General features: G+C 40.3%; 5 protein-coding genes across 5 annotated transcripts; 3 read left to right on the top strand and 2 right to left on the bottom strand.

Annotated features, from left to right (window-relative positions):
* Window positions 1–1,210: 1,210 nt before the first annotated feature.
* Window positions 1,211–4,834, bottom strand: Srp54 (splicing regulatory protein 54). Its single transcript, XM_065481511.1, has 11 exons — window positions 4,598–4,834; window positions 4,401–4,537; window positions 4,248–4,342; window positions 4,036–4,191; window positions 3,807–3,982; window positions 3,256–3,386; window positions 2,631–2,874; window positions 2,478–2,574; window positions 1,853–2,079; window positions 1,651–1,794; window positions 1,211–1,604 (listed from the first exon to the last, which is right to left on the bottom strand). The coding sequence occupies exons 1-11, from the start codon at window positions 4,714–4,716 to the stop codon at window positions 1,379–1,381; spliced, it is 1,752 nt and encodes a 583-aa protein (XP_065337583.1). The 5' UTR covers window positions 4,717–4,834; the 3' UTR covers window positions 1,211–1,378.
* A 66-nt stretch (window positions 4,835–4,900) lies between these two features.
* On the top strand, window positions 4,901–7,945 carry CCT7 (chaperonin containing TCP1 subunit 7). Its single transcript, XM_065481524.1, has 9 exons — window positions 4,901–4,990; window positions 5,428–5,688; window positions 5,748–5,906; window positions 5,960–6,151; window positions 6,213–6,377; window positions 6,433–6,719; window positions 6,784–6,935; window positions 7,020–7,208; window positions 7,480–7,945. The coding sequence occupies exons 1-9, from the start codon at window positions 4,988–4,990 to the stop codon at window positions 7,695–7,697; spliced, it is 1,626 nt and encodes a 541-aa protein (XP_065337596.1). The 5' UTR covers window positions 4,901–4,987; the 3' UTR covers window positions 7,698–7,945.
* Window positions 7,779–14,920, bottom strand: LOC135942540 (ETS domain-containing transcription factor ets-5-like). The gene is made up of 4 exons (XM_065488733.1): window positions 14,915–14,920; window positions 14,126–14,258; window positions 9,452–9,639; window positions 7,779–9,327 (listed from the first exon to the last, which is right to left on the bottom strand). Exons 1-4 carry the CDS (start codon window positions 14,918–14,920, stop codon window positions 8,713–8,715), a joined length of 942 nt encoding a protein of 313 aa, XP_065344805.1. The 3' UTR covers window positions 7,779–8,712.
* Window positions 14,921–18,199: 3,279 nt separating this feature from the next.
* LOC135948085 (insulin-like growth factor-binding protein complex acid labile subunit) lies at window positions 18,200–22,638 on the top strand. The gene is made up of 6 exons (XM_065497157.1): window positions 18,200–18,588; window positions 18,768–20,600; window positions 20,666–20,808; window positions 20,866–21,057; window positions 21,114–21,313; window positions 21,834–22,638. The coding sequence occupies exons 2-6, from the start codon at window positions 18,812–18,814 to the stop codon at window positions 22,216–22,218; spliced, it is 2,709 nt and encodes a 902-aa protein (XP_065353229.1). The 5' UTR covers window positions 18,200–18,588; window positions 18,768–18,811; the 3' UTR covers window positions 22,219–22,638.
* A 427-nt stretch (window positions 22,639–23,065) lies between these two features.
* On the top strand, window positions 23,066–25,494 carry LOC135948088 (uncharacterized). Its single transcript, XM_065497159.1, has 4 exons — window positions 23,066–23,313; window positions 23,503–23,628; window positions 23,690–23,923; window positions 24,238–25,494. The coding sequence occupies exons 2-4, from the start codon at window positions 23,512–23,514 to the stop codon at window positions 24,790–24,792; spliced, it is 906 nt and encodes a 301-aa protein (XP_065353231.1). The 5' UTR covers window positions 23,066–23,313; window positions 23,503–23,511; the 3' UTR covers window positions 24,793–25,494.
* The last annotated feature ends 469 nt before the right edge of the window (window positions 25,495–25,963 follow it).

The raw sequence follows: 25,963 nt of genomic DNA, 5'->3' as shown, positions 1-25,963 counted from the left end.
TATTGGAGCAACATTTTGCATTCAATGCGAAGACCGCAAAACCCCAGCCAGCTACCAATTGATTGAAAAATGCAAACCGCACCACGCACACACACGCGCTTCACTTCTGACACAAACGCGGGCGGGTCGGCGGCTGCTGCTGCAAAGGTGAAAAAGACAGATTCGACCACAAAGCCGCCGCGGCCGCTTTCGCCGAGCTGCTACACATTTAGACGATATTTGTACACATTCTTTTATTCAGCCTCCCTCACGCGGCAGTAAATTGCTGCCCACGCGCCTTGTTTCGGGTCCCACGTGCAATCAGTGTGGTCCCTCGCCCGACCATAAAGCGTCTCGCAATGGAATCTCCTTTGTTTAGGGTGTTTCGACTGCCTTTTACAAACAAGATGAGTACCACGCGGTTGACACTCTAGGCGAGACATTTGACTACCGATCCGTCACGAAATACGCTTTCTCCCAAGGTAAACGATTCAATGAGCTTCCTCTCTCTCTCCCCCCGGCCGCCGCGGTCCACTTTTGGACTCACTAAATTTACATAAGTGATTTAAATCTAAACAACTTCCTTGTCGAGCGCCGCTGAACAGGGGAAACACACACACGGGTAAAAATTCTTGTAATATACTCTGCTTGGTGCAGGGCAATTAATTAAAACATCATTGTCAGGATTTTAGTGCCCATAAAGCCGTTTTATGGCGATTCAATTTGAGGACGGCGTGTCGGAGGGCCTGCGGGCCACCAATCCAAACGCGATCGGACCGATTTGGAGAAAATCGGGGATCAGCGCTGACTGCACTCTGGCTCTTGCCACGCTTGGCTCACCATTCAAGTCCACTTTGTGTTCTTAAAAGCTCGCTGCTTTTGATTGATTCCAACTAGGCAACCAACCTGGCTTTCCTCAAGCACAAATCTGCTCTTTTGACGCGCATGCATGCTTGTGGATTTCACAATTCACAAAGCGGGAGTCTTGATTTGGAGATGGCATAAAGTGCATTTGTGAAGTTGCACAGCTTTCAAAACAAACCATGGCCTATTTAAATTGAATTCAGGCTTGCTCAACGCTTAAGCCATTTATATTCAACCTACAATTAAAATCGAAGAACCAGCTGAAGTTGAGCATGCATTTTGTAGAATCATTCTTTTTAAGCACTTACGATGGTTTCAAGAATAAAATTTTTCTGATGTATGATGTATTAGAAGTAAACAAAGAGGATGAATTTAATCAAGTTTGCTGCAATCATTTTTTTTTATTTCATGTATGTGAGGTTGTGTACATGAACAGAACTCTAGAAAATTAAAATTGCTTATTCACTAATTAGAACCCACGTGACAAATGCTAGGGCAACAATTATTAAAAGAAAAGCGGATCAAGCACTTGCAATTAGTTGCTACTCTCAGACCCAGAGCGTCTTCTCTTCTTGCCATTCCTGTCCGACTCAGAACTTGATCCCTTCTCTGATTCTGAGTCACTGGGTGGTGGAGGAGGGGTTGGAGGCTTCGGGGGTGTGGGTGGCTGGGGCGGCGGAGGAGCAGCATCAAAACCAGCTTCCTCCTCGTCGTAGTTGCGCTGCACCTTGGCCGCGTCTTTTTTTTCAGCGTCTCTCCTTCTGCAAAGTCTTCAAGTGAGATTTGTCTGAAAATAGACTCAAGTACCTCGACTGCGAAGGGCTGCGTGAATCAGTTTTCGGTTTCTTGTGCCTGGAAGAGCTGGATTTTGGGCTCCGCTTTGGAGATCGAGACTTGTGGCGAGAAGCTTTGTGGCGTAAGCTCCTCGAGGTCGAACGCCTGGAGCGAGATCTGAAATAGTGGTGTAACTGTTAAGGAGGATACATTGAGGAAATTTTGACTAACTAACCGGCTCCTGCGCCTGGACTTTGACCGAGAGCGACGTCGAGAGGTAGATCGAGACTTCCGCCTTTTCTTAGGTGATCTTGATCTGGATCTTTTCCTCTTTGACTTGCTTTCTTTGTCATTAGAGCGCTCTTTCACCTCAACCTCTTCTTCTTTCGTTTCTTTCTTCACTACCTCCTCTTGCTTTTGAACCTCACTTGCTTCTGAGTCAGATTTAACTTCCTCTTTGATCTGAAAAGTAAAAATTATGTCATTCTGATCAATAATCACATAATTATTTACTGTTCATAAATTAATCAACATTGAAGAAAAAACAGGGCCCTAAAATCATAGAAAGTATACCCACGATAATTATGCCATCAGAAACAGAGGTAATACATATCATTCTACAAGGGAAATAATTTAAGAGGAAGATCTGAAAGAAATCATCCAACATAATAACAGTCTTTATTTCTTGAGACGAAAATTAGGAAAGGAGGGAAAGCGATGGACATAATTTTTATAAAGGTGGAAATAATGGAGGAGGTAAATAAAATTAACCAAATTTAGTAATGTAGTTGAGTCTACAAATATTGGACAAAAATCCTACATTTTCAAATGCACAGCAGAGCTGACAAAATGTGACTTACAGGTTTCTTTTCTGGTTCCTCTTTAATCTCAGGTTCATCCTTCTTGCTTTTGCTCTTGTGAGAACTCTTGCTTTTGCTGCTCTTGCTATCGCGAGTCCTTGAACAAAGTCAGTAAGATAATGCTGAATACAAAATACCTGAAGCACCCCTTACTTTGATCTGGACCTTGAACGCTTCCTAGTTTTGGATTTGGATCGTTTCCTGGCCTTAGGTGACTTGGACCGCTTGCGCGAGTGAGACCTGCGGCGAGATCTGGAGCGCTTGCGGGAGCGAGAGCGGCGCCTAGATCTGGACCTGCGGCGAGACCTGGAGCGCCTTCTTGACCTGCGGCTCCTGGATCTGGAACGTGACCGCGACCGGCTGTGCCTGCTGCGGCTCTTGCCAAGCATTCCAAATACTGCAATAAAATTGAAAACAAGTTAACCTACACCACTTCCAAAAACTTCCTGGAAATTTATTTTAGCATGTAGTTTTTTCCGTTTAGTTGAATTTTTCATTTTTAAAAATTTCAAGAATATTGTACGGTAATATTTCAATTTAGCATTATTTCAACACAATGATATTAGAAGGAAAAAATTACTGAAATAGAATAAACTATAATAAACTTAATAATAAACTTAATATATATGTGCCCACACTATCAAAGATTTTAAATTCAAAGAAAAATTCCAATAAGTTACCATTTGGTACTAAAGTTCACATGGTAACCAATTTATCAAAACAAAACTAGCAAGAAAAGATTTTAACATAGTATTATATAAATTGAGAAGAATTTTACCTGGATCTATGGCTGCTGATATGAGGGTCTGAGCTTCTTTAACTCGACTCATTGCTTCCTCAATCTCTTTCTGAGCTGCCTCGTTAGTCTTGGCCTGCGGTTTGACAATCGATTGGGTTGAATGGTACACCCTGCAGCGAGAAATGCATTACAAAACCATAATAAAAGTTTTTGGCTAATAATCAACAATAAAATCGATAATATCTCACAATAATTTTCACTCCCTTGTCAGTTTATCTCAATTAAAAGATACTCGCACTATACTAAGGGATGCTACTCAATGCAACGCAGACCACTTGAGAAATCATCAAAAACAAATGTCAAGCAAATCTTCAAAATCCTTTTAAGCGAATGCCGAAATCTTTCAGGATAAACACAGAACATTCATTGTCGCCAAACACCCATGACTAGGACAGCCGTTTTGGGTATTAAACCCTCGTCCGTTTGTTTTTTATGATTTCTCAAGTGGTCTGCGTTGCAATGAGTAGCATCCCTTAGTATAATGCGAGTATCTTTTAATTGAGACATAATAAATGTGATAAGAAACCTACTTGATTGGGGTTCCGTTAAGTTCTGACCCATTTAATTTAAGGGCGTTGATGATAGTTGGTTGTTCTGAGAACTCCACCAGGCAGTACTTGGTCGTTTCAGAGGGTCTCTTGCAGAACCTCACGTATTTTACTTCACCCGCTTTGGAGAAGAATTCAATCACCTGTTCCTCAGTCGTCTGTAATTGGCTCAATGACAATACAATTTGTAACAAGAAGCCACTCAACTTACGTTTGCATTTAAACTCATGGCTACCAGTGTTCTCCTGATCTCTGCAATTTTGCCTGAGTCCAGTGTTGCTGGCAAATGTGGATATTTTGGTAGTCCATTTGCCACCAAGTTTGGGTCGTGCGTGGCAATGACCTGGTTGGGGTGCGCACCCTCTAACTGTATTTAATTTGCGTATGATATGACACGCACGTTTAATAATTGCAAAAAATTACCTGGCTAACAACATGAGATGGCAGAGAAGGTTGGGAGATCCCAAAAGTCCCGGTGTTGCAAATTTGCAAAGCTTGAAGTTCATCAGGAATTTCATCTGGAGGTTGAAATTGGTCAGTTAAATGAGGGATACGAAATAGAAAGGAAATGATTACTGCTCTCAAACGGAGTCACTACTAGTGCCCTATCGATAAACACAGTGTTTGTTAGGTGTTGCGCGACAGGCACCCAATCAGCATCATGGAATTTGACATAGCAAATTCGAGATTGGACAGGAACTGCTACATCACGCCTGTAAAATCAGTTAATGAAAGGAAATAATTCAATTTTATTATAATCATCTAAAACTTACACTGTTGGATAGAGACGAATATCATCGATTTTCCCCAAAAAGTTAAAAAGCGAGTGCATTTGATCCTTCGTCGCCTGCGGAGCGATGTTGGTTATCTGTACCACCTTAGTGGTGCCCATTTTGGGCTGACTCTAGTTCAGAAAAGTTACAGAAAGAAGATTAATTTAAACTTTAAGTAATGTATACAGACGCCGGGTACAATGGCGACTTATGTTGCTGTGTTTTCAAAGTTTTGCCAGTGTAGCCAACCCAACCTGTGACATCTGTATTCTTCACGATCATGATTTCATCAGGAACTTTATTTGTTAGGTTGGTATGTTCGTTAATAATACCAAAACTCGCCATTCGTTTCTCTCGTGACTAGAGCCGAGGACAGAATTTTGACAGAAAATGGTAAGTTATCCATTAAAATCTACGTAATCCTTTATGGAAACCTATTTAAAAATGTCTGAAACATTGTTTTAAAATAATTATGACCATTTCTCAGTCATAATATGGTGTTAAACATTCATTTTCCTTTCCTGTCAAAGTCTTCTCTGCTTCCTTAAGACTACCGGCTCACACCTGATTTTGTTTTTTATGGTTTTGCTTGCTTCCTCTTTAATTTGTTCTAGATTTTGAGAGAAACTGGTGTTAAATTGAAGTAATTTTTATCGTTTTCTATATTTCTAACATTTGAACCAAAGTCTTCAGTAGAAATTATAAATTATTGATGACACACCCACACATTAGCTTGAGAATCTTCGAGATTGTTATGTTGTTTACAAGCAACCATTTAAGGCAATGCGATGAACTCATCAGGTTAACAAGCGCCACAATTTTGATTTCAGCAACCTCAAATTATTTTATTAAAAGAAGGCACTGAGGATGCCCAAGGAAAGCAGCAAATCATCTCCAACATCAATGCCTGTCAAGTGGTGGTCGAGGCAGTGCGCACCACCCTTGGCCCCAGGGGCATGGACAAGCTGATTGTCACCCAGAACGGCAAAGCTACCATCTCCAATGATGGTGCCACGATCATGAAACTGCTCGACATTGTCCACCCTGCAGCCAAAACATTGGTTGACATTGCGAAGTCACAAGATGCTGAGGTTATTGATTCATTGAAGCGTAAAATACGATTACTGAGTATCGGTTTATTTTCACGCAGGTTGGAGACGGAACTACCAGTGTTGTGCTGATTGCTGGAGAAATCTTGAAGCAGCTGAAGCCATTTGTTGAAGAAGGTGTGCACTCACGAGTAATCATCAAAGCCCTGAGGAGAGCCACACAAGTTTCAGTTGATGAAATAAAAAAATTAGCTGTCAAAGTAAGGATTTAGTCCGTGGCTTGCGGCATCGTTGTGATTATGGGATTGTTCAGATCGAAAAGAGCAGCCCAGAGAGCACCAGGGAGCTGTTGATCAAGTGTGCTGCCACAGCCTTGAGTTCAAAACTCGTCAGCCAGCAGAAGGGCTTCTTCAGCCAGATGGTTGTTGATGCAGTTATGTCGCTTGATGATCTTCTGCCTCTAGATATGATTGGCATCAAGCAGGTCCAGGGGGGCGCTTTGGAGGTCAGTATTATTTTATAATAGACAATGTGTTACGTTTTACTAATCAATTATTTCCCCCCAGGAATCGTTACTGGTCAAGGGAGTGGCTTTCAAGAAAACTTTTTCATATGCTGGATTTGAAATGCAGCCTAAGACTTACAAAAACCCCAAAATCGCTTTGCTTAATATTGAACTGGAACTGAAGGCTGAGCGAGACAATGCTGAGATCCGGCTGGAGAGTGTTGAGGTGCGCTCCATAATTTAACGCTTGAAATACCGCTCAAATGTGAATTGTTCTTTAGGAGTACCAAAAGGTTGTTGATGCTGAATGGAGCATTCTTTACGAGAAGCTAGACAAAATCCATAAGAGCGGAGCGCAAGTAGTTTTGTCCAAACTGCCCATCGGAGATGTGGCTACGCAGTATTTCGCCGATCGAGATATGTTCTGCGCCGGTAGGGTGCCTGACGAGGACTTGAAGAGGACCATGAAGGCTTGTGGTGGTGCTGTAATGTCCACAGCCCACGATCTCAATGATTCTGCTCTTGGCGTATGCGAGACCTTTGTTGAGACGCAGATTGGAGGCGAAAGGTCAGTTATATATTGTTTCTAACTTGGGTAAATGCTTAAAACTAGAATTTAATGCTTTTTTCAGATTTAACCTTTTAGAAGGCTGCTCTAATGCGAGAACCTGCACTCTCATTCTCCGCGGTGGTGCTGAACAGTTCCTTGAGGAGACAGAAAGGTCTCTCCATGACGCAATTATGATTGTGAGGAGAACTCTGAAGAATGACGCTGTTGTCGCTGGTGAGTTAAATATAAATGAATTAATAATAATATTAGGCCCTAGCTTAAAAATTGGAATAGTGTCTTATGTATGAAATCTTACAGGTGGTGGAGCCATTGAAATGGAACTCAGCAAGAAGCTGCGCGATGAATCGAGGATGATCGCTGGCAAGGAGCAGCTGCTGATTGGCGCCGTCGCCAAAGCTCTGGAAATCATTCCACGTCAGCTCGCAGATAATGCTGGCTTTGATGCGACCAACATTTTGAACAAGCTTAGGCAAAAGCACTCAATGGGTATGCAGCTTTCATATTGAACGCAAACTAATCTTTTTATTGATTGAAATCAACCAGTTTCTTTGTCTAGAAGTATTGTTTTGGTTGATTAGAGTTGAACGTATTTTGTTGCTGCACTGGCTTAATAAATGAGATTTTAAAAATATTTGAATTAAATTCGCAAGGCTTACTGACAGTCTTTTTGCATTCCATTAGAGCATGGTTTTTCCTCTCTTTGGAACAATAATTTGACCTCAAGAAAGATTTTCACTAATAATAACACTTTCTTCAGGCAAGACTTGGTATGGCGTTGATATCACCAAGGAAGACATTTCTGACAACTTCGAAGCTTGCGTTTGGGAGCCAGCGGTCATGAAAATCAACGCTCTCACTGCTGCATGTGAAGCCGCCTGCCTTATCATCTCGGTCGACCAAACGATCAAGAACCCAAAGGCCGGTGACGGCGGACCACCAGGAGGCATGGGCAGGGGGCGTGGAAGGCCCATGTAAGGAGGCGAGTCTATCTCAATGATCTTTTTACGCTATTTTCAAATTGTTGCACTAAACAGCTTAACTAAAACAGTGATCGAATGTCACACCACCAATTCTTTATTTTACCACAGTTATGATAATAATTTATTAACGAGCCAATTGCAACTGAAATCAACACAATGTTTTGTAACAATTTCTGTTCCAAGGATGCATAAATTGTGATGCGCAAATTTAAGAGGAATAAATTGTCAAAAGTAACTCATCAATTGGAATGTAATTTATTACATCTGCACCCATATTCCCAATCCATTCCAATCTGCTGTCTTCCTTGTAAATTGGTAAGATCCATGACCACCACTGAAATATTTAAATTTTTTTCTTACCACTGCTATTTGATGGCAAACAATTACCGCAGTCAGGGCTATGCCAGCCTAAACAGGCATATATCATGTTTTTTTTGCATAAATTAGAATATTAAGTATTTTCTCAATTCATCTTGCATTTGACTTCAATTTTTGGAATGTTTTTCTTAAAGGCAGGATTTGCATAGTCTCGCCACAATACAATGCTTAAACCCTTTGGCGGGGAGATCCACTAAATCGCGCATATTAATGAGATGCGTACACATGCAATTTTTCGGTGCACAATTCATAAGTATTTAGTTTGAAGATCTGATATCGGAATTCTGGGAATTTCCAATAAAACTTTTGTTTCCACATATTTAATTGATTTAATTCAACACCGGTTTTGTTTCAAAGTGGAACAAAGTTTTCATGCCTCATTTAGCGCAAAATTTATTATCAGTCAATTAATGAATAATGCGGGAAACCCCTCAAACAGGTAATTTGTTTAACAGCTGAAGTCAGATGCATTTTTGCCTTGTTAAATTGTAAACCCTGCGTAAAAACATTAAATTAAGAGTTAGATGAATGTTTGAAATTAAAGTAGGGTGGCATGCTACTGCATTTCAAGTTACGACAACAACCTTCTCGTCAATTGATAATGATCAATACCAATACTGCTCATTTTAAAGTCAGTTGGAATAGTTAGAGCTGAGATAGTCAGCAACACACACTTTGAGGTTCCTCTCGATGCTTCTGGTCTCAACTTCCTTCTCAGCATTCGCACTCTCCCCGATCAACATTGGAGGACTAGTCTTGCAGCAAATTCTAGCCCGCCTCTTGAAGTCCTGCCTCGATTCCTCGTAACTCGATGGCGCCAAGTCGTAGTAGGACAGTTTCTGGCCGGCCGTCTGCTGCAAGCTGTGGTAAGTGTCCAGACTCTGGAATGCCAGGTTGTTGCCGCACACCTGGTTGAAAATCTCGTACTGCTCGTTGCACGAGATAGCTTGGCCTGCGGTCAGATCGCCAGGGTAGTTCTCGAGGCTGGTGTAGCGCGGGACCTGACGCTGCTGGCCATACAGGCCGCCGGACGTCTGCTGCCCGATCGAGGCGTGGCTGTTCTTCTTCCCTTCGCTCGAGTAGGCCATCGTGAACAGGGCGTCCGGACTGCAGACGAACTTGTAAACGTAGCGCTCGCCGGCCACCTTCTGCATTATACCCTTTTCGTAGTAGTACCGCAGCGAACGGCTCAGCTTGTCGTAATTCATGGCAGGCCGGTTCTTCTGCACTCCCCAGCGTCGGGCAACCTGAAAGTTGTTTTTTACACATTTAAAAAAGAGGATCGGGGATGAATTGCGTTAGGGGAGAAGCCGCGCTGGGTGAGTCGCGTGGCATTGGCAAACTGCTGGGGGTGATGATTAGATTTCATACCTCTTCTGGCTCTATCAGCTTGAATTCGAGCCCCCTGCCTGTCCACGCGATGCAACTCCTGTTGCCGGGATCGTCTAGCAGAGTAACTAAGAACTGCCACAGTTGCAGGGATCCTTTTCTCGGCTGCACAGCCTGAGGAATGCTCGTTGATATCCGCGGCACGTCCCAGTTCTGCTGCACTTCCAAATCTGCAAATATAGTAACACGAAACAAATTTATTTATTTATTTCACTTAGTCCACTTCCAATGTTTCCAAAAAAAAACTTCACAAAAGAAAATCAACCCTCTGAGAAATTTAGACTTTAAACAAATTTTAAAAATTAATATATCGTTTGCAGAGATACAAGTTTTAAGAAGTAGAGTCGTTTATACCATGATTAAATAATTTTTTCTTCAATTTAACAAAATAGGGAATTTCGCAACCTAAAACGTATTGTGTCAATCCGCAATGGGGCAAATCGTGTAAACTGATTGATTGCACTGAGCGTTCATGCTAATGAGGCACGCAATCTATTTGCGTAAAATTTAATCTGATGCTCCTCTGGAAAGTAAATTTGTGTACAATGCGTGTGTATACATCTGAACTGAACAGTGTGTACGTAGATATAACGTTTAATGAAATTTGACACTGAATCGGTTCGTAAATGCTCCACAGCTATTTGAACATGTTAAATATTTACAATTCATAAACTCCTCTCTTGCATCAGGGAATACCAAGGGGGATGCTTTCGCCCTCTCACTCCCCGTTTGTTCCCTGCTGTTTGTTGTGTACACGGGCGCTGCGAACCAACAGGCAGGCAGGCACACGCGAATACGGCGGCAGCGAGGCAGCGATGGAGCATCTCTGCGCTCCCGCTATGCTCTGGCCCAGCTAATCCACGCGTAATCCAAATTGACAGCAGTAAGAGGGCCAATCTAATATTTATGTCCAAAGCTTTTAACATTGTTTTGCTGTCTAGAACAATGCCGTGCCTACAAAAGCATGTTACGTTTGCGATCAACTTTTCGTTGGATTTTATCTGCCTAACATTGATTTAGATTTTTTTCATCAACATTTGTTACAAAATTGGACTTTTCACAATTTTACCTGAATATCGATTTTTCTTAGTACGAAAAAATATAGTTATTAGAACTGGACCATTTTTCCAGAAGAAAATGTTGTGGAGTATTCAAAAAGACAAAACTGCAAGAAGTAAGATTTATAAAATGAATTTTGTACACTCTGACTGTCTGGCACAGTAAATTCCTGCTTAAATATCCTGGCATATTCGTCGACGTGCGAGTCAACTTGGTTGCCTCCCTATTAAAGGAATCTTAAACTAACACAGACGTGAACGAGGTTAAATCTTTTGCCTTTACGACATGACACCACCTCGTACAAACTGAGTGAGTGCAAAAAAGGCAGGATAAATTGAGTTCAATTGGATCCCGGTCTCAAATCGAAATTATGTTGCATATGGTTCGACAAAGGGATCATTTGCGAGCATTCAAATTCACGGAGTCGCTGCTTGCACTCGGTATAAAATTCAACAGAGAATGATAATTTGAAGAAGATGTGAATGAAGTTTTCAACCAACGCCAGGAAGCGTGCGATATGGCAGAGAATATAAGCGGGGCGGCGTGTTTTTTCCAATTTACCCTTCAACAACATAGACAGCGCTTTGGCATCAATATGCCAATCAGCAGCCGCAAGCGTGACTCTCTGCTCTTCTCTTAATTTCGCCGCGGCGCGCACACAAGAAAGGAGCGCTGATGATAGAAAAATTGTCGCCGCGCGCGATCACTTTTCGCCGGAGGTGTACGTGTTTTATTTGCATGAAATAACAATATTATTGCGCAGCTTGCAGTGCCGGGGTGAGCAGGCTGATCGGTATTCCGGCCGAGCGCACGCAAAAAGTAAACTCGACGCGCGCGCGTCGCGGCGAAAAATAATCTCGGGCGTATATAAAAAGGGATGTGCATCTTCTGCGGCGAGATTGCGTGTCCTTCATCTCGAGACGGAGGCAAAGGGAAAGAAAATGTTGCAAATCAGCATGCGGTCGGTCGGGATTATTTATTATTATATTGCTCCTGTCGCGCGCGATGGAAAATTCAAACGTCACTTGCACAATTTTTGCTGCTCTTATATTTAAAGCTGGCTGTCGCTCTACGCGAGCTCTCGCCTTGTTGTGAGTGAGGGTGGAACGAGTTAAAAGAGACGGAGAGCTGGGATGACTGACTGTTGCGGCGTCCCACCGCGTGCAGCTTCTTACATTATAGACTCCCCTGTTGCGATTGATGTGTCATTCATTTATTGCCCCCGCACTCGCAAAACGTGCCCACACGCCCAGCTGAGAGTGGAGCGCATGGTCCAAATTGTAAATTGATTTCCCTTTTCAGAGGAACACTTTTTTTACTCGCAACCTCGAGTTTATTTACATTGCACGGTTTTTTTTTAATATCGAGTAAAACAATATTCAGCATGAATAACATGAAAAAGAATAATTCAAAAAGTACCCAGCAAAGAGGCAAATCAATATTACAAAATTATTTGTGACTTTTATTAAATAAATTATTAAATTTCTCCGAACTATTCAATGTTTGTTCAATTTGTGCAGGGTGATTCTAAATATTTATAATAAATTGCTCTTAAAAAAATGCTATTTTCAAAACGCTACATAAAAGAGTTTGCGAACCCCCAAAATTTTCATTGTAAACGAGGAGAAAAATCTCAGAAAACAGAGATGGTTTGCCTGTGTAGTACAAAGGTTAATAATTTATTAAGCTACGCACGGCGGGAAACTACTGGAAGAGTGGGCGAGTGCGAGAAAGGCATGGGATGAGGCTTAAAATATTCAGATCGCATCATTATCTGGCGAAAACGGAAAATAAAACGGTTGAAAAGGTCAACGGGTGCGCTCCAGCCAGCTAGCGAGCAGGCGAAGAGGGATGAAGGTCCATCCACCCAGCATCCATCTACTCATCCATGTTCTCTCTCTCTCTCTCTCTCTCTCTCTCTCTCTCTCTCTCTCTCTCTCTCTCTCTCTCTCTCTCTCTCTCTCTCTCTCTCTCTTTTGTTTGTCCGGAAGTAAGAAAACATACAGTAGTATTAAATTATCAAGCGCAAAGTGCTGCAGGGATTTTTCCAGGGAGATTTCAACAACGAAAGCCGCCGCCACGAGCTCCCAGAGGAGGGTATCAACAAATAGCTGCTGCTAAAATGTTTTCGCCGGTGCATTTCGCTCTTGTTCTCTCTCTCTCTCTCTCTCTCTCTCTCTCTCTCTCTCTCTCTCTCTCTCTGCTCTCTCGCCGCTCTACATTTGCCTCATGCAATATGAAAATGACTTTCCACTTAAGTAAGCTTTTATCCTTTTTGCGTTAATGTTTTATTTCACTTAATAGGTAATTAACAGGCGCAGAGGCCAACTCGGCTGCTGTTGAATTATCTACGGCGCGGCTTGCGCGCTTTCAGGCGGGGCGATGAGAGAGTATTAATGGAACTGGGAAAACGCGCGCCTGATGCAGCCCGCTCTCTTCTACTTTGTCTCAAATTAACAGAGCCGCAACACGCTCATTAAACTCATCTCTGCTGCTTGAGTGAATCAATCGTGGTTCACGCGCGCCACGCAAATTATTCTGCGCGCAGTCGAAAGCTGCTGATCGAAAGGCAATAAAAACAATCCATCATTTTGCGATATAGCATTTAAGTACCTGCTGATACGTTGCCGATTCCCGGCGGACCTCGAGAATATGATCCGCATTAATGCCAGCAGCAGCAGCAGCAGCATCAGGTTAATCTTGTGAAGCGGCCGTTCTGCTTGAGGGGGAGCAATTTTGATTTTTCAAAGGGGCGTGATTGGAGTGCATGCATAAATAATTAACTCGGCCGTCACATAACTCTGAGTGGGTATAGTAGTTTGTGTGGAATGCGAAACAAGCGGTAGGAGCCTCCGATTCAAAAATATGTTCGGAAAATTGTGTTCCAGCTCCCTCACAATATCAACTTCTAATTTTGATCGCTTATTCAGCTGAATATGTACATTCATCGTGATTTTAGAAGCGAATACCACGGGGGCGAAAGAACAAACACAAAGTGAAACTCGCATCCAAGGGTTTGTGATCCCTGGCATAATAACTGGCGGCGTTTAATCGAATATCAGCTTTTCTGGTGTTCAGTTTGGATACAATTCAGAGAGAGAAAGGAAAATTAATATTTTTTTTAGAAAGAAATTTCGCATTTACAAGAGCATTAGAGAAAAAGCTTTATTAGAATATATATGTATTTAAATTGTTTTTGAAAGCTCGCGCATGAAGTTATTTTTCAACAATTGTCAAAATGACTAGTGACCGCGCAAGTTGGCCTAGGATTTTACAGTAAAAAATACCATTTTAAAGCATTTAGACCTATGTCCTTTTGAATATAATATTTTTTATTTGTACGAGCGTAAATTTATCTGTTGGCCATTCTAAAGCATTTAATGTGTTCTTGGCAACACCTTTAGAATGTGGAAAACGGATTAATATATTTAATATGGATTCTTGCATTAAATAATCTACATTCACGAGAAAATAATAATTTAAAGTAGAGGAGAAAAATGGTGATGATTGTAGAGTATCATTTTGTGTCATATTTAAAAAATTCGACTGTTTATGGTATACAGATTGATTAAAAAATAAAAATAAAATAAAACTCACCAGTTGTAAAAGATGCGACTCTATTGCGACCGGAACTTGATCTGTGATTGTGTTGCGCTGTGTTGTCCAAGCAGTTATTTTGCAAAAGCGTTGCTGGGTTGACGATACGTTGCTCATCTTGCCAATGTGAATTCTGCAAATTACAAACAAAGTGTAAAAATTAAAACTGTTTCGACAGGTCATAAAATTTTGGAAATTGTTATTCCTAAGTATTTCATTAAGTAAGATCAAATTCTGATTTTAAAAAGACAAAGTAATTTTCAAAAGCAAATATAAAAAATGAAATTTAAGGAATCTAGCGTCCCCTCCAATTTAAACAGTACAAAAACGGATTTAGTCTAATTGAATATTGGGTTTTAATCATCTCTATCCTGAATTTGCTTTATTTATATCGCTTTGAGATAGGCTCTTTTTATGGGGTTAGTATTTTTTCGACAAATAATTTTAACTTATAAAATAACTTGTCAAAGAAATGTGGATTTAGAGGGCAACGCTGCTGCCACCTCGCAAAGTAAGTGTTCAACAAGTATTTAAGATGAAAATTTGCATTTTGTGACGTGGAGTGCTATATTTCGTGTCAAAAATACAAGGAATTAAGTTATATAGGTATTTAAATATTATGTAATGTTCAAAGTTCTCTTGAAAGATTAAAATTTCCATTTGGTCGTAATGTTGATTCCGGTTGTTTATTCTCACTTATAGTCAATGAGTAATGTTAAATATTTTTATATTCTATATAATTGTGATGCTCATATTGGAAACATATGACTGCAAATTAATGGTACATACGCCCATGCTAAAAATTAGCTGCACCAGAGATTCATGGAAATAAAAGTATCACTATTATAGTATTGAAATTTAGAATAACAAGCGTGTACTAGCTGTTTTAGCGTGTTTTAGAGTAGGAAAGATGACAAACAATGTAATTTTAGAAATGTCTCGATAAATATGTGCAGTGTAAAAATTCTGTATTTTCCGTCTGCAGATACACTTTTGTATAGCTAATTAAATGTGTCAAGTTATGAAGGTATTACCCCCACAGTGGCATTGAACTCACGTAGCGCAAAATACACCGCAGATAATGATAGTTCAAAAATAAAAATGTAACACTCGTCGCATTTATTGTCAATGCACTGCATAAGGGCTACGTACCAAGTGTTTATGAAATTGTCACGAATGGCCGGTTGACACAATCAATAGTAAAATTTATGGGCTGATATGGATGGTAAAATTAATAGATTAAATACAGCTAACAGAAAATTTATGAGGTCACTTCTGGTGTTGTATTTAGTGGTTTTAATGTGTTTCTTTATTTGATGTACCAAGTTTTTTTCTGCCTGATATATTTCTGCCTGATATATTTCTATCTGACAAAATATTTCCTGAATTAGTTAAGCTCAGTGGTTTGTTTTACAAATTTAAAACAAGCCACAGTTGTTAATTTTATTTAAACACGCAACAAACTAAACTAGTTTTTAGTTTAAGCATACAAAATTAAACTAACATCACATTTGAAATCTGTATTTGTGGATATTAAACGCAAAGTTCTGTTTTTACGCAAACTAAACATTCAGGATCTACTCTGCTTGACTGAGAGTTTGACGCCGCGCAGTGACAAATTCTCGTTTCTGATCTTGGAGTATTCTGCTCAGCATGCTCCTGCAGCTTGGGAGAAGGGAAAGTGTATTCTAGTCCGGAAATAAATCACTTTTGCGCCGGAACTTGCGGTTCCCCTTACGGTTCGAGATTTTACGCGTGATGATTGTCGGCACACAATCTTAATAGGTTTTCCTCACGTTCAGAGGGGATGATTTTCGGTTCCAATGAAATGTTGGTGTTTTACTCTCATTTACCAAATAATTAAATTTCACGTAAGGCGAACAAATGAGATTTCACAGCTTCCTCTCTTCGCAGCCACAATCAGAGTAAAGAACAAGTATTAATCATTAAGAGAGAATCTTAAGTCAAAGATTAAACCCAGTTTAAAAAAGTATAAATACATAATTTTCTTGCGGCGCTTTCACAATCTCGAGACCTCTAAGGAATTATTGCGTGGAGTTCGTTGAATTTGCAGCGGAGGAAAGTTATATTTTTTTAGCACTGATGAACTAAACGAATGCTTCTTTCTTACTTCATAAAGACAACATCTTCGTTTAGAAGTTGTTTCGCCGATATGAAATTGAATGCAATAAAATTTGAACATCTTAAAAATGAAAACTAATTGTATATGATCAGAAAAAACTGACGTTGAGAATGAAAAAAATATATTGGGTTCAATAAACACAGGAAATCCTCTTCTCAGATAATAATCTATACAACGTAAAAAATACGTAGCTAGTTTATTGACGATTTTTCTAAAAATTTCTCACAACGAAAACAAATTTTGAGATTAGTGCGCGTTTACGAACGTTAGAAAGTTACACTTTTGCTATAACCACAGATAGGTTAATACCCCTTTTTTTATTCTTATAAATTCACCCGTTAACTAAATACTACAGCAGTCGACATCCGCAAAATTCAAAAACCAAAAAGGGCGAGACTCAAATTTTTGAAGTAAAATTATGAAGGATGAAAACTCACCATATTTCCGACGGGTGCAAAAATGTTTACCGAACTCCTACTTCAGGCAAATGGACACAGACCACGGATGCATGGACCAAAATAAAAACAAAGTGTTGGCGAAAAGGCAAATCTGAAGAGCACTGCATGCACTTGTTGGCACAGTAGCAATATTTAACGGCAAGGAGTCACCCCGGGTGCATGATGATGGTCTTTTGACGAGATGTACAAAGGCGGGGTTAAGGGTGGCTCTCGACTGTCAATCAAAAATCGCTCGCTCCGCGTACTTGCGTGCTCGCCAGATTGCCAGTTTGCTAGAGAGTTACAAACATCTAGATTTTGCATGCAAATCAAGCTATTTTTTTCACAGGCTTGCAATTATAGAGGTTCGCATTTCTTCTTACATTAAATACAAAAAAAGAATTAAACAATTTAACAGAATACCCTTTTCCACTTAAATTAGTATTGTTTCGAGTAAATTTAGTTTTCCTATTTTTAAATCATCTTTCTGCTGTTAAAAAATAATGCAAAGGCTCTAGAAATGTGCCCACAAGATTTCCCATCTCCGTTTCCAGTGACCTGTTCTAGCGTACGGATGATTTGCCGATGTTGAAATATTACATTGGTACACTGAAGTAGAAATATATTCATTTCTTTCCTTTTTAACTGAAGGTATAGTTTGGTTAACAATTTGTATATTTTATAAAATAAATATGACGGTAAAATCACATTGTAGTAAATATTTCAATGTTCGTGGAAACGGTGGAAACAAACATCTATATAATTTTTGTGGTTTTGAAATAAAATAAAAAGTTTGTAATTCAAAATGATCCCTTGTGTCATTTCGCCCAATTTTGAGCGTGCAGCAGGCATGCTGTTAGATTTTTATTTTTGGGGATATAAATTCTTATGAAAATAGTTTTTATAACCATCATCAGCCGTTAATTTTCTGAACCTTGACATTAGATATCTATGGGGAATAAGTTAAATTGGAATTTAAACTGCCGCGCGTCCTTAGTTTTTGGGAAAGGAGGCGGCGTCGTTGAGTTGGCGAAGGGCGTTTCTACAGCATTTTGATGGGCGTGTTTAGGGTAAGAATCGACTGAAAATTTCTGTTTTCCCAGGCAGGGAAATACAGAAACCATGCGCGAGGAAAAGAGCCTTCCCTCTTATGACGAATTCATCGGCGTTGCGACCATGCAGGGTGAGCGCGCGCACCGCTTCTCTGCCGCTCGTAGTGCAGCTTGGCAAACCTCGCCGCCTCGCAGACTTAATTTAACTCTTCTGCGGTAATTACCATAAAAACTCGTTAACCTGCTGGTACAACATTCCGGCAGTAAAATTACCACCTAATCCTTTTATAATTAAATGCCTGCAACCAAAGACGACTCGACTGCTATGAATGCTACACTTTATCGCAATTCTTAGGAGAGAGATTTAATAATAATAATAATGAAAAGCAAGCCGAGGTACTCATTCTATAGCAACAGGCTCAATTTTAATGGACACTGGCACGGAGCGACGCGATTATTTTGAGTTTATTGCTCCTTTGAAAGGGAATCTGCGGCCAGTGTCGTGAAGACTTGTTTCATAGGTGTTTGGATTGCCCACCTGTGAGAGCTCGAGTTCATTTTTTACGCTTCCCCACCAGAAGAGGAGGCTAGTCGACTGGATAATATCGAAGCCGCAGATCGCCTGGAGGCCAACATCTTCCACACAATAGCAGAGGGGCGCTTCTCTCATCTGTTGTGCGAGTTGCTGCAGCAGCCGCAGTTAGTTGAGAAGCACTTCTCGCAGCAGCAGCAGCGAAATATTTTCGAGCGCCGATTATTCACCTGTTGTGTTTACAAACAAAAACACGGCAAGCAAAACTCCGCGCCGAAAGTTCTGTTTCCCGCAACATGGTGAGGCACTCCATTCATCCTGAGGCCCTTTAAATTTAAAAGGATTTAAATAGCCGCAAAGATGGTTGAGAATAGGGAGAGGGTGTATATAGATGTGAATATTTCATTAATTTGAATAGTGAACTTTTAGGGTAGATGTTTCATTTAAAAACGCGAAGAAATTATATTTTTTGTTTCAGTGCATGGCTCAATAAGTTATCAATTGACTCCCCTTCTTTCCATCATGCTAATCCAGCTTATCCTGCTCGTCCCCACCTTATTCGTGCCAACCCCAGTATCGTGCGACACCCCTCAGACAACTATCGGCCCCGTGATTCGCGACACGTGCCACAACAGTTCATACTACTACCGGCATGAGTGCATCTGCTTCTCCGACTCGCAAATCCACTGTCCTGGAGAGTTCACCGCCTTCCTCACGGTGGACGCCGCGCAGACTGTGCCGTCGCACATGCTGATTCAGTGCGAGTCGACGTCGCCCCTTCCCGAGGCCCTGGTGCCCTCGTCGTCCACTAAGACGGTAGTCCTCACGGACTGCACCTTCGGAGAACACCCCTTGCTCAGCAAGCCGGCACTGCACGTCACTGACTTTTCCATCTACTGCCGGCCTGGCTTCGAGTATAGACTCTACTCAAGCAACTTTGAAAATCTGAAGAACCTCAAGTTCCTGCACATTTGGTGTCCCAGTTTGGTGTCTGTCAGCGGCAATGCGTTTAAACACGTTTCCAACGCCCTCACGCAGCTGACCATTCGCGGCTCACAGCACTTGCAAACTCTGGAGGCCAAGTCTTTTGAAAACCTCAAACACCTGTCCACCTTGAAAATTAAAGACAACCAGAACCTGAGCAAGCTCCCGGACAGTGTTTTTGCGGGGTTGAAGGAACTCAAAACCTTATCTCTCGACCGCAACGCGCTCAGCAAACTGCCTTTGAATATTTTTGACGGGCTGGAAAAGCTGACCGACTTGTCGATCGTAGGAAACAGTTTGCTAGTGTTGGAGCCAGCCGTTCAACCTGGGTCTATCCCCGTGCCAATTTATTCTGAAAGTGGGCAGCAGGTTACCGACTACCAGGTCGACAAAGACTCAATTTTAAAGCCTTTGGTGTCCCTAAAGGAATTGAATCTAGATTCGAATGTGTTGCCACGTTTGGATGTACTCAACCAGCTGAGAAACTTAACTCGATTGTCGTGCCAAAACTGTTCCCTGAACGCTGCAGGTCACAATGCAATTGCAAATCTGAGTCACATTGAATACCTTGATTTGTCCAACAACTCGATTACAAATTTGCCTGGCGGTTTTCTTAGGGCTTCCAGCTCTCGACTTTTGTCACTAACATTAACTAACAATGATGTTCCTCGTCTAATTGTGTCAGAACAAACTTTTGAGGGGCTGATGGTTTTGCGACATCTGAACCTTAGCGCTGCCTCCTTACACAATATTCCACTGAAGTCTTTTAAAGATTTAAAGAAGCTGAAGGTCGTGGACTTGTCGCGAAACAAAATCCAAGACTTACCAGGGGATCTTTTTGAAGAAAACGAAAACTTGGAGAAAGTTAGTTTTGCGAGTAATTCCATCTCAGTCTTGCCGAATGATCTGTTCGCAAATTTGACTCAAATGAGAGAGCTGGACCTTTCCGACAACCTGCTATCCCGCATCCCCTCTTTCCTTTTTGAGGATTCCCTCAGCATCACAAAACTGTCCTTCAGCGGGAACAACATTCGGTCTCTTGGAACGTACGACCTACTCGGCCTCTACAGCATCGAGCACCTAGATATTTCCAATAATTTTGTGTCCACCGTCGATCCCGACACCATGTTCAACATTGCATCGAGCAAGAGAAATTACATGGAGTCTAGTATCAAAGCGAAATCACGCAAACAGACCACACTGAGGCACCTGTCGATGGCCAAGAACAAGCTGAAACACCTGAACCATAATATATTCTCCACACTAAATAAACTGGAGATATTGGATCTGAGTGAAAATTTCCTAACGTCGGTGCCAAATTTACATCGTAAGTGAATCAAAAAGTTGCTGATATCGCAATAAATGTGATTGGACTTTCTTTTCTGTTTACAGATTTAATGAATTTGCGCGTGTTATCCTTGGCTGGCAATCAGATTTTGGAGCTACAGAGCCCACTTTTTTCGGACGGCTCAAATTTAAGATCGGTTTCTTTTAGTAACAATAAGATTCACCAATTTTCTCCATCCCTTTTCACGGTATTCTCTTAAAATTTGTGTTGCCTAAGTAATATAAAATAAAATTATGATCCACAGGGGCTCGACTCGTCTCTTTTACACGTAGATTTTTCACACAACGCCCTGGCGGAATTTAACACTCCGGCGCTGGCTGGCTTGAAATCTATCACGCACTTGGACTTGTCATACAATCAGTTGACGAGCGTCGATTTTTCTGCGATTCCGACCATTAATTGGATCGATTTGTCCAACAATAATTTGACTTTCAAGGTAAGAAATATACGGTGTTTCGCTTTTTTTTATTTTAAGATGTGTTATACTCACAGGAGTCAGGATGGGTGTTTTATCGGCCCTTTGGCTCAACGCAGAGACTATCAAAGCACAGTGGTCAGTGGGGTCGAATGGCGACTTTCTCTAACTGCACCGAGCTCCAGTATTTGGCTTTGTCAAATAATATGCTGTCACAAATTCTACTTGATATTCGAAGATTAGAAAACCTTCGACATTTGGATTTGACTCACAACAAGTAAGACACTATTTCATTGTTCCATTTTTCAGTTAACTAAAAATATTTTATTTTAACTGCTGGTTCAAACTAGTTTCCAATTAACCAGGTAAATTTGTAAGAGCTTCATTTTTCGATTTTGTATGCAAATGTAAATCATCGCTAATATAAGGTGAAATTTTTTACATCTTTAAAATTTTCAATTTTTCCAAAATTTCCCTTGAATCAAAGTTTGCTAAAAAATAAAATGTTTAAGTTTTCAGCAATAAAAAATGAATAATGCGCACATGCGCAGTTAAAAAAACATGGGATTTAGCAGTCTTGATTGATTGAAATTTTAACAAATTAAGTCTATAGAGAGAAAAAACTAATAATCTGAATTCTCATGATTTCCACACTTGATCAGCAGTTTAATATCAATTTTTTTCTATCTCCTTTCACTTTCATGATGTTACAGGAGCCCTATAGTTTTTTCTTTTTAATTAATTGCACGGAGCGTAAATAATTTTTGTTTGCAACTAAAGGTAATTTATTTCAACAGCATAACACAAATCGAATCGCAAGATTTGCAATATATGTCAAACAACATCACGGTTGATCTGCGATACAACAAAATTTCTTCACTGCAGCTGCGGCAAGAGGATTTTGAATCGGACGGCAAGACATACGCAGACTTAAAAAGTAACGTGCGAATTTTGCTGGACCACAACCCTGTGTCCTGCGATTGCAATCTGCCCAATTTTTTGCGCTACCTACACGGTGACGCAAGGTTAGTTTCACATGACAAAATGCAAACGGCGCAGCTTGTCGGCGAAAACCTGGCCTGCTACTTGCCGGTTTCAATGCGCGGAAAAAAGTTGTCAGAAATTGAAACTTGGAGCCATTACTTGCTGCCTATTTTAGGACTGTGCAGTACATTTCAGTGATCATGTAATATATATTTGAAACATTGTGGGAGCGAAGCAAGTAACAAAATTGAATCGACCGGGTCTTGCATTTATTTCTATGAGAAATATGATTGTACAATTAACTTTGTGTATTTATGTCATTAAGATTTGATGTGATGGTCTTCCTTTCTGTTAGAGCATTAATATTCACATTAATCATACTCGTCCAGTAACGTTTGGTATCTTTGCCTAATATCAAAATTATGAATATTCAATTTGATTCAATGCACGCTCTTCTTAAATGTGTTGAAGTAATGAAATTGTATAACGGCACTATGTGTTAAGAAAATTTATTTGTCGTACGTATTTGTTTCTCATAATTTTTAAACTGTGTTTTTTTGTCCGTTTTGTCACTCAAAAATTACATTATGAAATAACAAAATTGCTACTTAAATTTAATTTTTTTCTGTGCATTGCATGATTTTGGTTGAGGGGTGTCATTCAAAACACGATAGTAATTATTCTATTTTTTTAAATTTTTCTAACAAAATTACCCACACAAGATTTAACAAAAATAGAAGCACAAGCCACCATTTATTTTATCTGTTTATTGTGGAGGAAATATTATATATTTAGTTAAGTACACTACTGTGTTGCTTAAATAAATTAAACAATGATTATTTTCGCTTTTTTACCTTTTTTTTTAAACCGCGCGCGCAGGATAAATAAATTATGGTATTATTTATATTTTGTATGTATGATATTTAACAATTCCCGTATGTATTCCTTAGCGCTTTCCCTATATGATAAGAATAAAGACGGCCTCGGACCTTGTGTTTCTGGATTGTAGATCACCTTTAACCATGCTACAACCACCTCCTAAATGAAAACAATAAAAATACTTTAGAACACTTCCGCAGGCAGCCTCTGGATCTGTACGTTGTGTGGTTGTGCTCATTGTTAGGTTGTGCTCCACTGTTCACTGTTGGCAACACTGTAGTTTGTTTTGATTTGATCGATTGGTCAGGGTACGGGTAAATTTTCAGCGTTTTGCTGTGAGCGCTAAGTACATATTAAAGTCGTGGTTTCTAAGATTGCTCGAGTAGTTTGAGGAGGCGCCTCTTTTTATGAATAGTAAGATATTTAAATCTTTGAAACTATTTTCATGCAAAGTTGACTATTTAAATTTACAACAATTATTATATGGTCATAAAAGGTGTTTCATTTCGCTGTGTGTAACATTGTAGATTACAATGCCACTATTCACCTGAAACACTGCAATAAAAAATCCATCATCATTTATTCTCGTCAATTTATTTTCAGGAAGCTAAAATGGCTCTAGGGAAATGGGAAAAGCATCATCAAGAAATTCTAATAGAAAAGGTGCGAGTGAGAAAATGTCTTTGGGACATTCGTCATCCCGATTACCGCAACGTCAATAAAAAACAGGTTTTTCAAAGTTAAATTAAGTAATGTCGTGTTTTTACTGTTTTATGAATTTCATTTTTAGACGCTTTTCGAGGAGGTGGCGGATGAGATGGAACTAATTAGGCCTGGAACTTCTGTCGATGATGTAAAAAAGCGCTGGGGGAATCTCCGTTGTCAATTTTCTGAGAACATCAGGGCTTCCAAAGGCAAGGATGGAGGTCCTGATAAACCAAGGAAATTATGGTGCAAATCGTTACTCACCTTTTTGAGCGATGTCACAATTCCCAGGGCGCAAAAACAGCGAAAAGGATTAGAGGTATGAAACCAATCCCTGCAAGTTGGCGCGCTTAATATTTTGTTTATTTTTATAATGCTTTACCATGACACATTGAAATAAAACATATTTCACTCTAAATGCTGAGTAAGCCCTCAATCTTGTCTTTACCTAAAAAGCATAAAGGAAAAACACTTCAGATGTTAAATTCAATAGGCTTTACAGTCCATGATAATTTCAAGTATGTTATGAAATTTAAAGGCGTTAAATATTTGGAAAGATAAAATGCTTACTTATTCTATGTATACATTATTATGTATTCTTTTACATAGACTAATTTGTATTTTCCCTTCCAGGTACCTAAGAGCGACATGGTCTCCGGCACAGAGAGTTTGACTGCAGAGATGGAGGCGCCAAGCCTGCACGACGAGGTAAGCACCCGCACCTCTTCCAACTTCCAACAGTGCGAAGTGAACTCGGCAGAAAACTGTTGCTTTTCGCCCATCCGCCTCAGTCTCGAGCTGGACAAGCATCGAAAACTCACCGACTGCGGGCTCGATTCACTTGCCGCCTCCGGAGGCGGGCTCGTGCTCACCTCACCGTCGTTAGCCTCCGCGTCTGGAACATCCGCGCTTCCCTCCCTCCGCAACATGGATCCAATCGACAAATACGCGCACTGCGTCGCGTCCGAGCTGCGCTTGATCAGACAACAGCAGCAACTCACGCTGGCCAAGTGGCACATCCAGAACATCCTGTTCCAAGCGCAGTTTGGCATGCTTGCCGGCCCCCCGGCAAACCTGGCATTCAGCAGCCCGCCCTACCCCCAGGACACTATTGTCAACTGGCAGCAATCTACCCCAATTCAGGTTATCGCCACGGACGGCGAAACTTCCAAAGAGACAAGCTCTTAATTTAATTTTGTTTTGTTTGACTGAGCTTATGGGATGGACCGTGCACGCCTCCCCTGTTTTGTGATAATCTCATTTTATTTTGGTGCATCAGTACAAATAATACTCTTCCTTCCTTCAGCCATAAACTGTCACTAACGGTTTTTAGTTCAAGATTTGCCGTTTGTGGTGTGTCAGTCTGAGAAAACCAAGTTTTCCAAGGATTATCAAACTGTACGCTCACAATTGCACCAAAATTGTTTCTAGAATCAACCAAAATATTGCAATTATTACGATTATCAAGCTAGTACCTTTATATAAAACACAAAATGATCTCCTGTAACAAAACCTATTAAATAATAATTAAGACCTGAATTACAAGTAAATAAAACATGGTAGTTTAGTTTTTTAAACGTCTTTAAAATCTAATTGCAAAACTGAGGTGGTGTCCGATTAAGCCAAACATTTAGACCATATCATTGCTAATGATAATGTATTTTAAATTCAAATGATATGAAAATTGGTTTATCCTAAGCGAGGTACTAAACAGCAATGTGATGCTTTTACGTGCCAGGAAAATTATTTAATTTTGTTCAGATTGCCATGTTGCATGATATGGCCTAATTGAACAGGATCCAGAAGGTTAGATTGTTTAAGTGTTGAAACCTACCGATGAAAAATAAATAGAAAAACTTCATTCAGTTGAAGGTTTTTGCAATAATTTGTTATTTATTATACATATACTTGTTTATTCTTGCAAAGTTGGTACATAAAAATGCGAAAAATACAAAGGAAAGCAAAAGTCCAGCACGGAGGCGGCCTTCGCGCGTACGTCCCAGCTCAGGTCCCTGTTGATTTGCACGCCTGGTAAACGCTGCCTGTCGACATACTCTTGTGGGACTCCGTTGACGGCGTATACAAAATAATAAAGCGGCGCCCGCGTAATGTCCATTGCGTAGCTCTTCTTCTGGTTTAGCTGCATGCCATTGTTCTCACCACAGATGAAAATTCATTAGAGGCATGGGTATAACTAACCAATTATGACATAAAAATATGGATTAAAAACCTGCACAACGTTGCGGCTGCACGCCTCTATTTGCATTAGTTATAGTCGAGTGACACAGAAAGGTCTCGCGAGCATATTAATTAGAAAAATTCACTTGCTATTCAGCTTCAGCCAAGTACAAAAAAATAA

This window comes from Cloeon dipterum, chromosome 1 (assembly GCF_949628265.1).
Source record: "Cloeon dipterum chromosome 1, ieCloDipt1.1, whole genome shotgun sequence".
Taxonomy (NCBI): Eukaryota; Metazoa; Arthropoda; class Insecta; order Ephemeroptera; family Baetidae; genus Cloeon; species Cloeon dipterum.
Note: the sequence above shows the minus strand (reverse complement) of the source record. Positions and strands in the feature narration are given on the sequence as shown.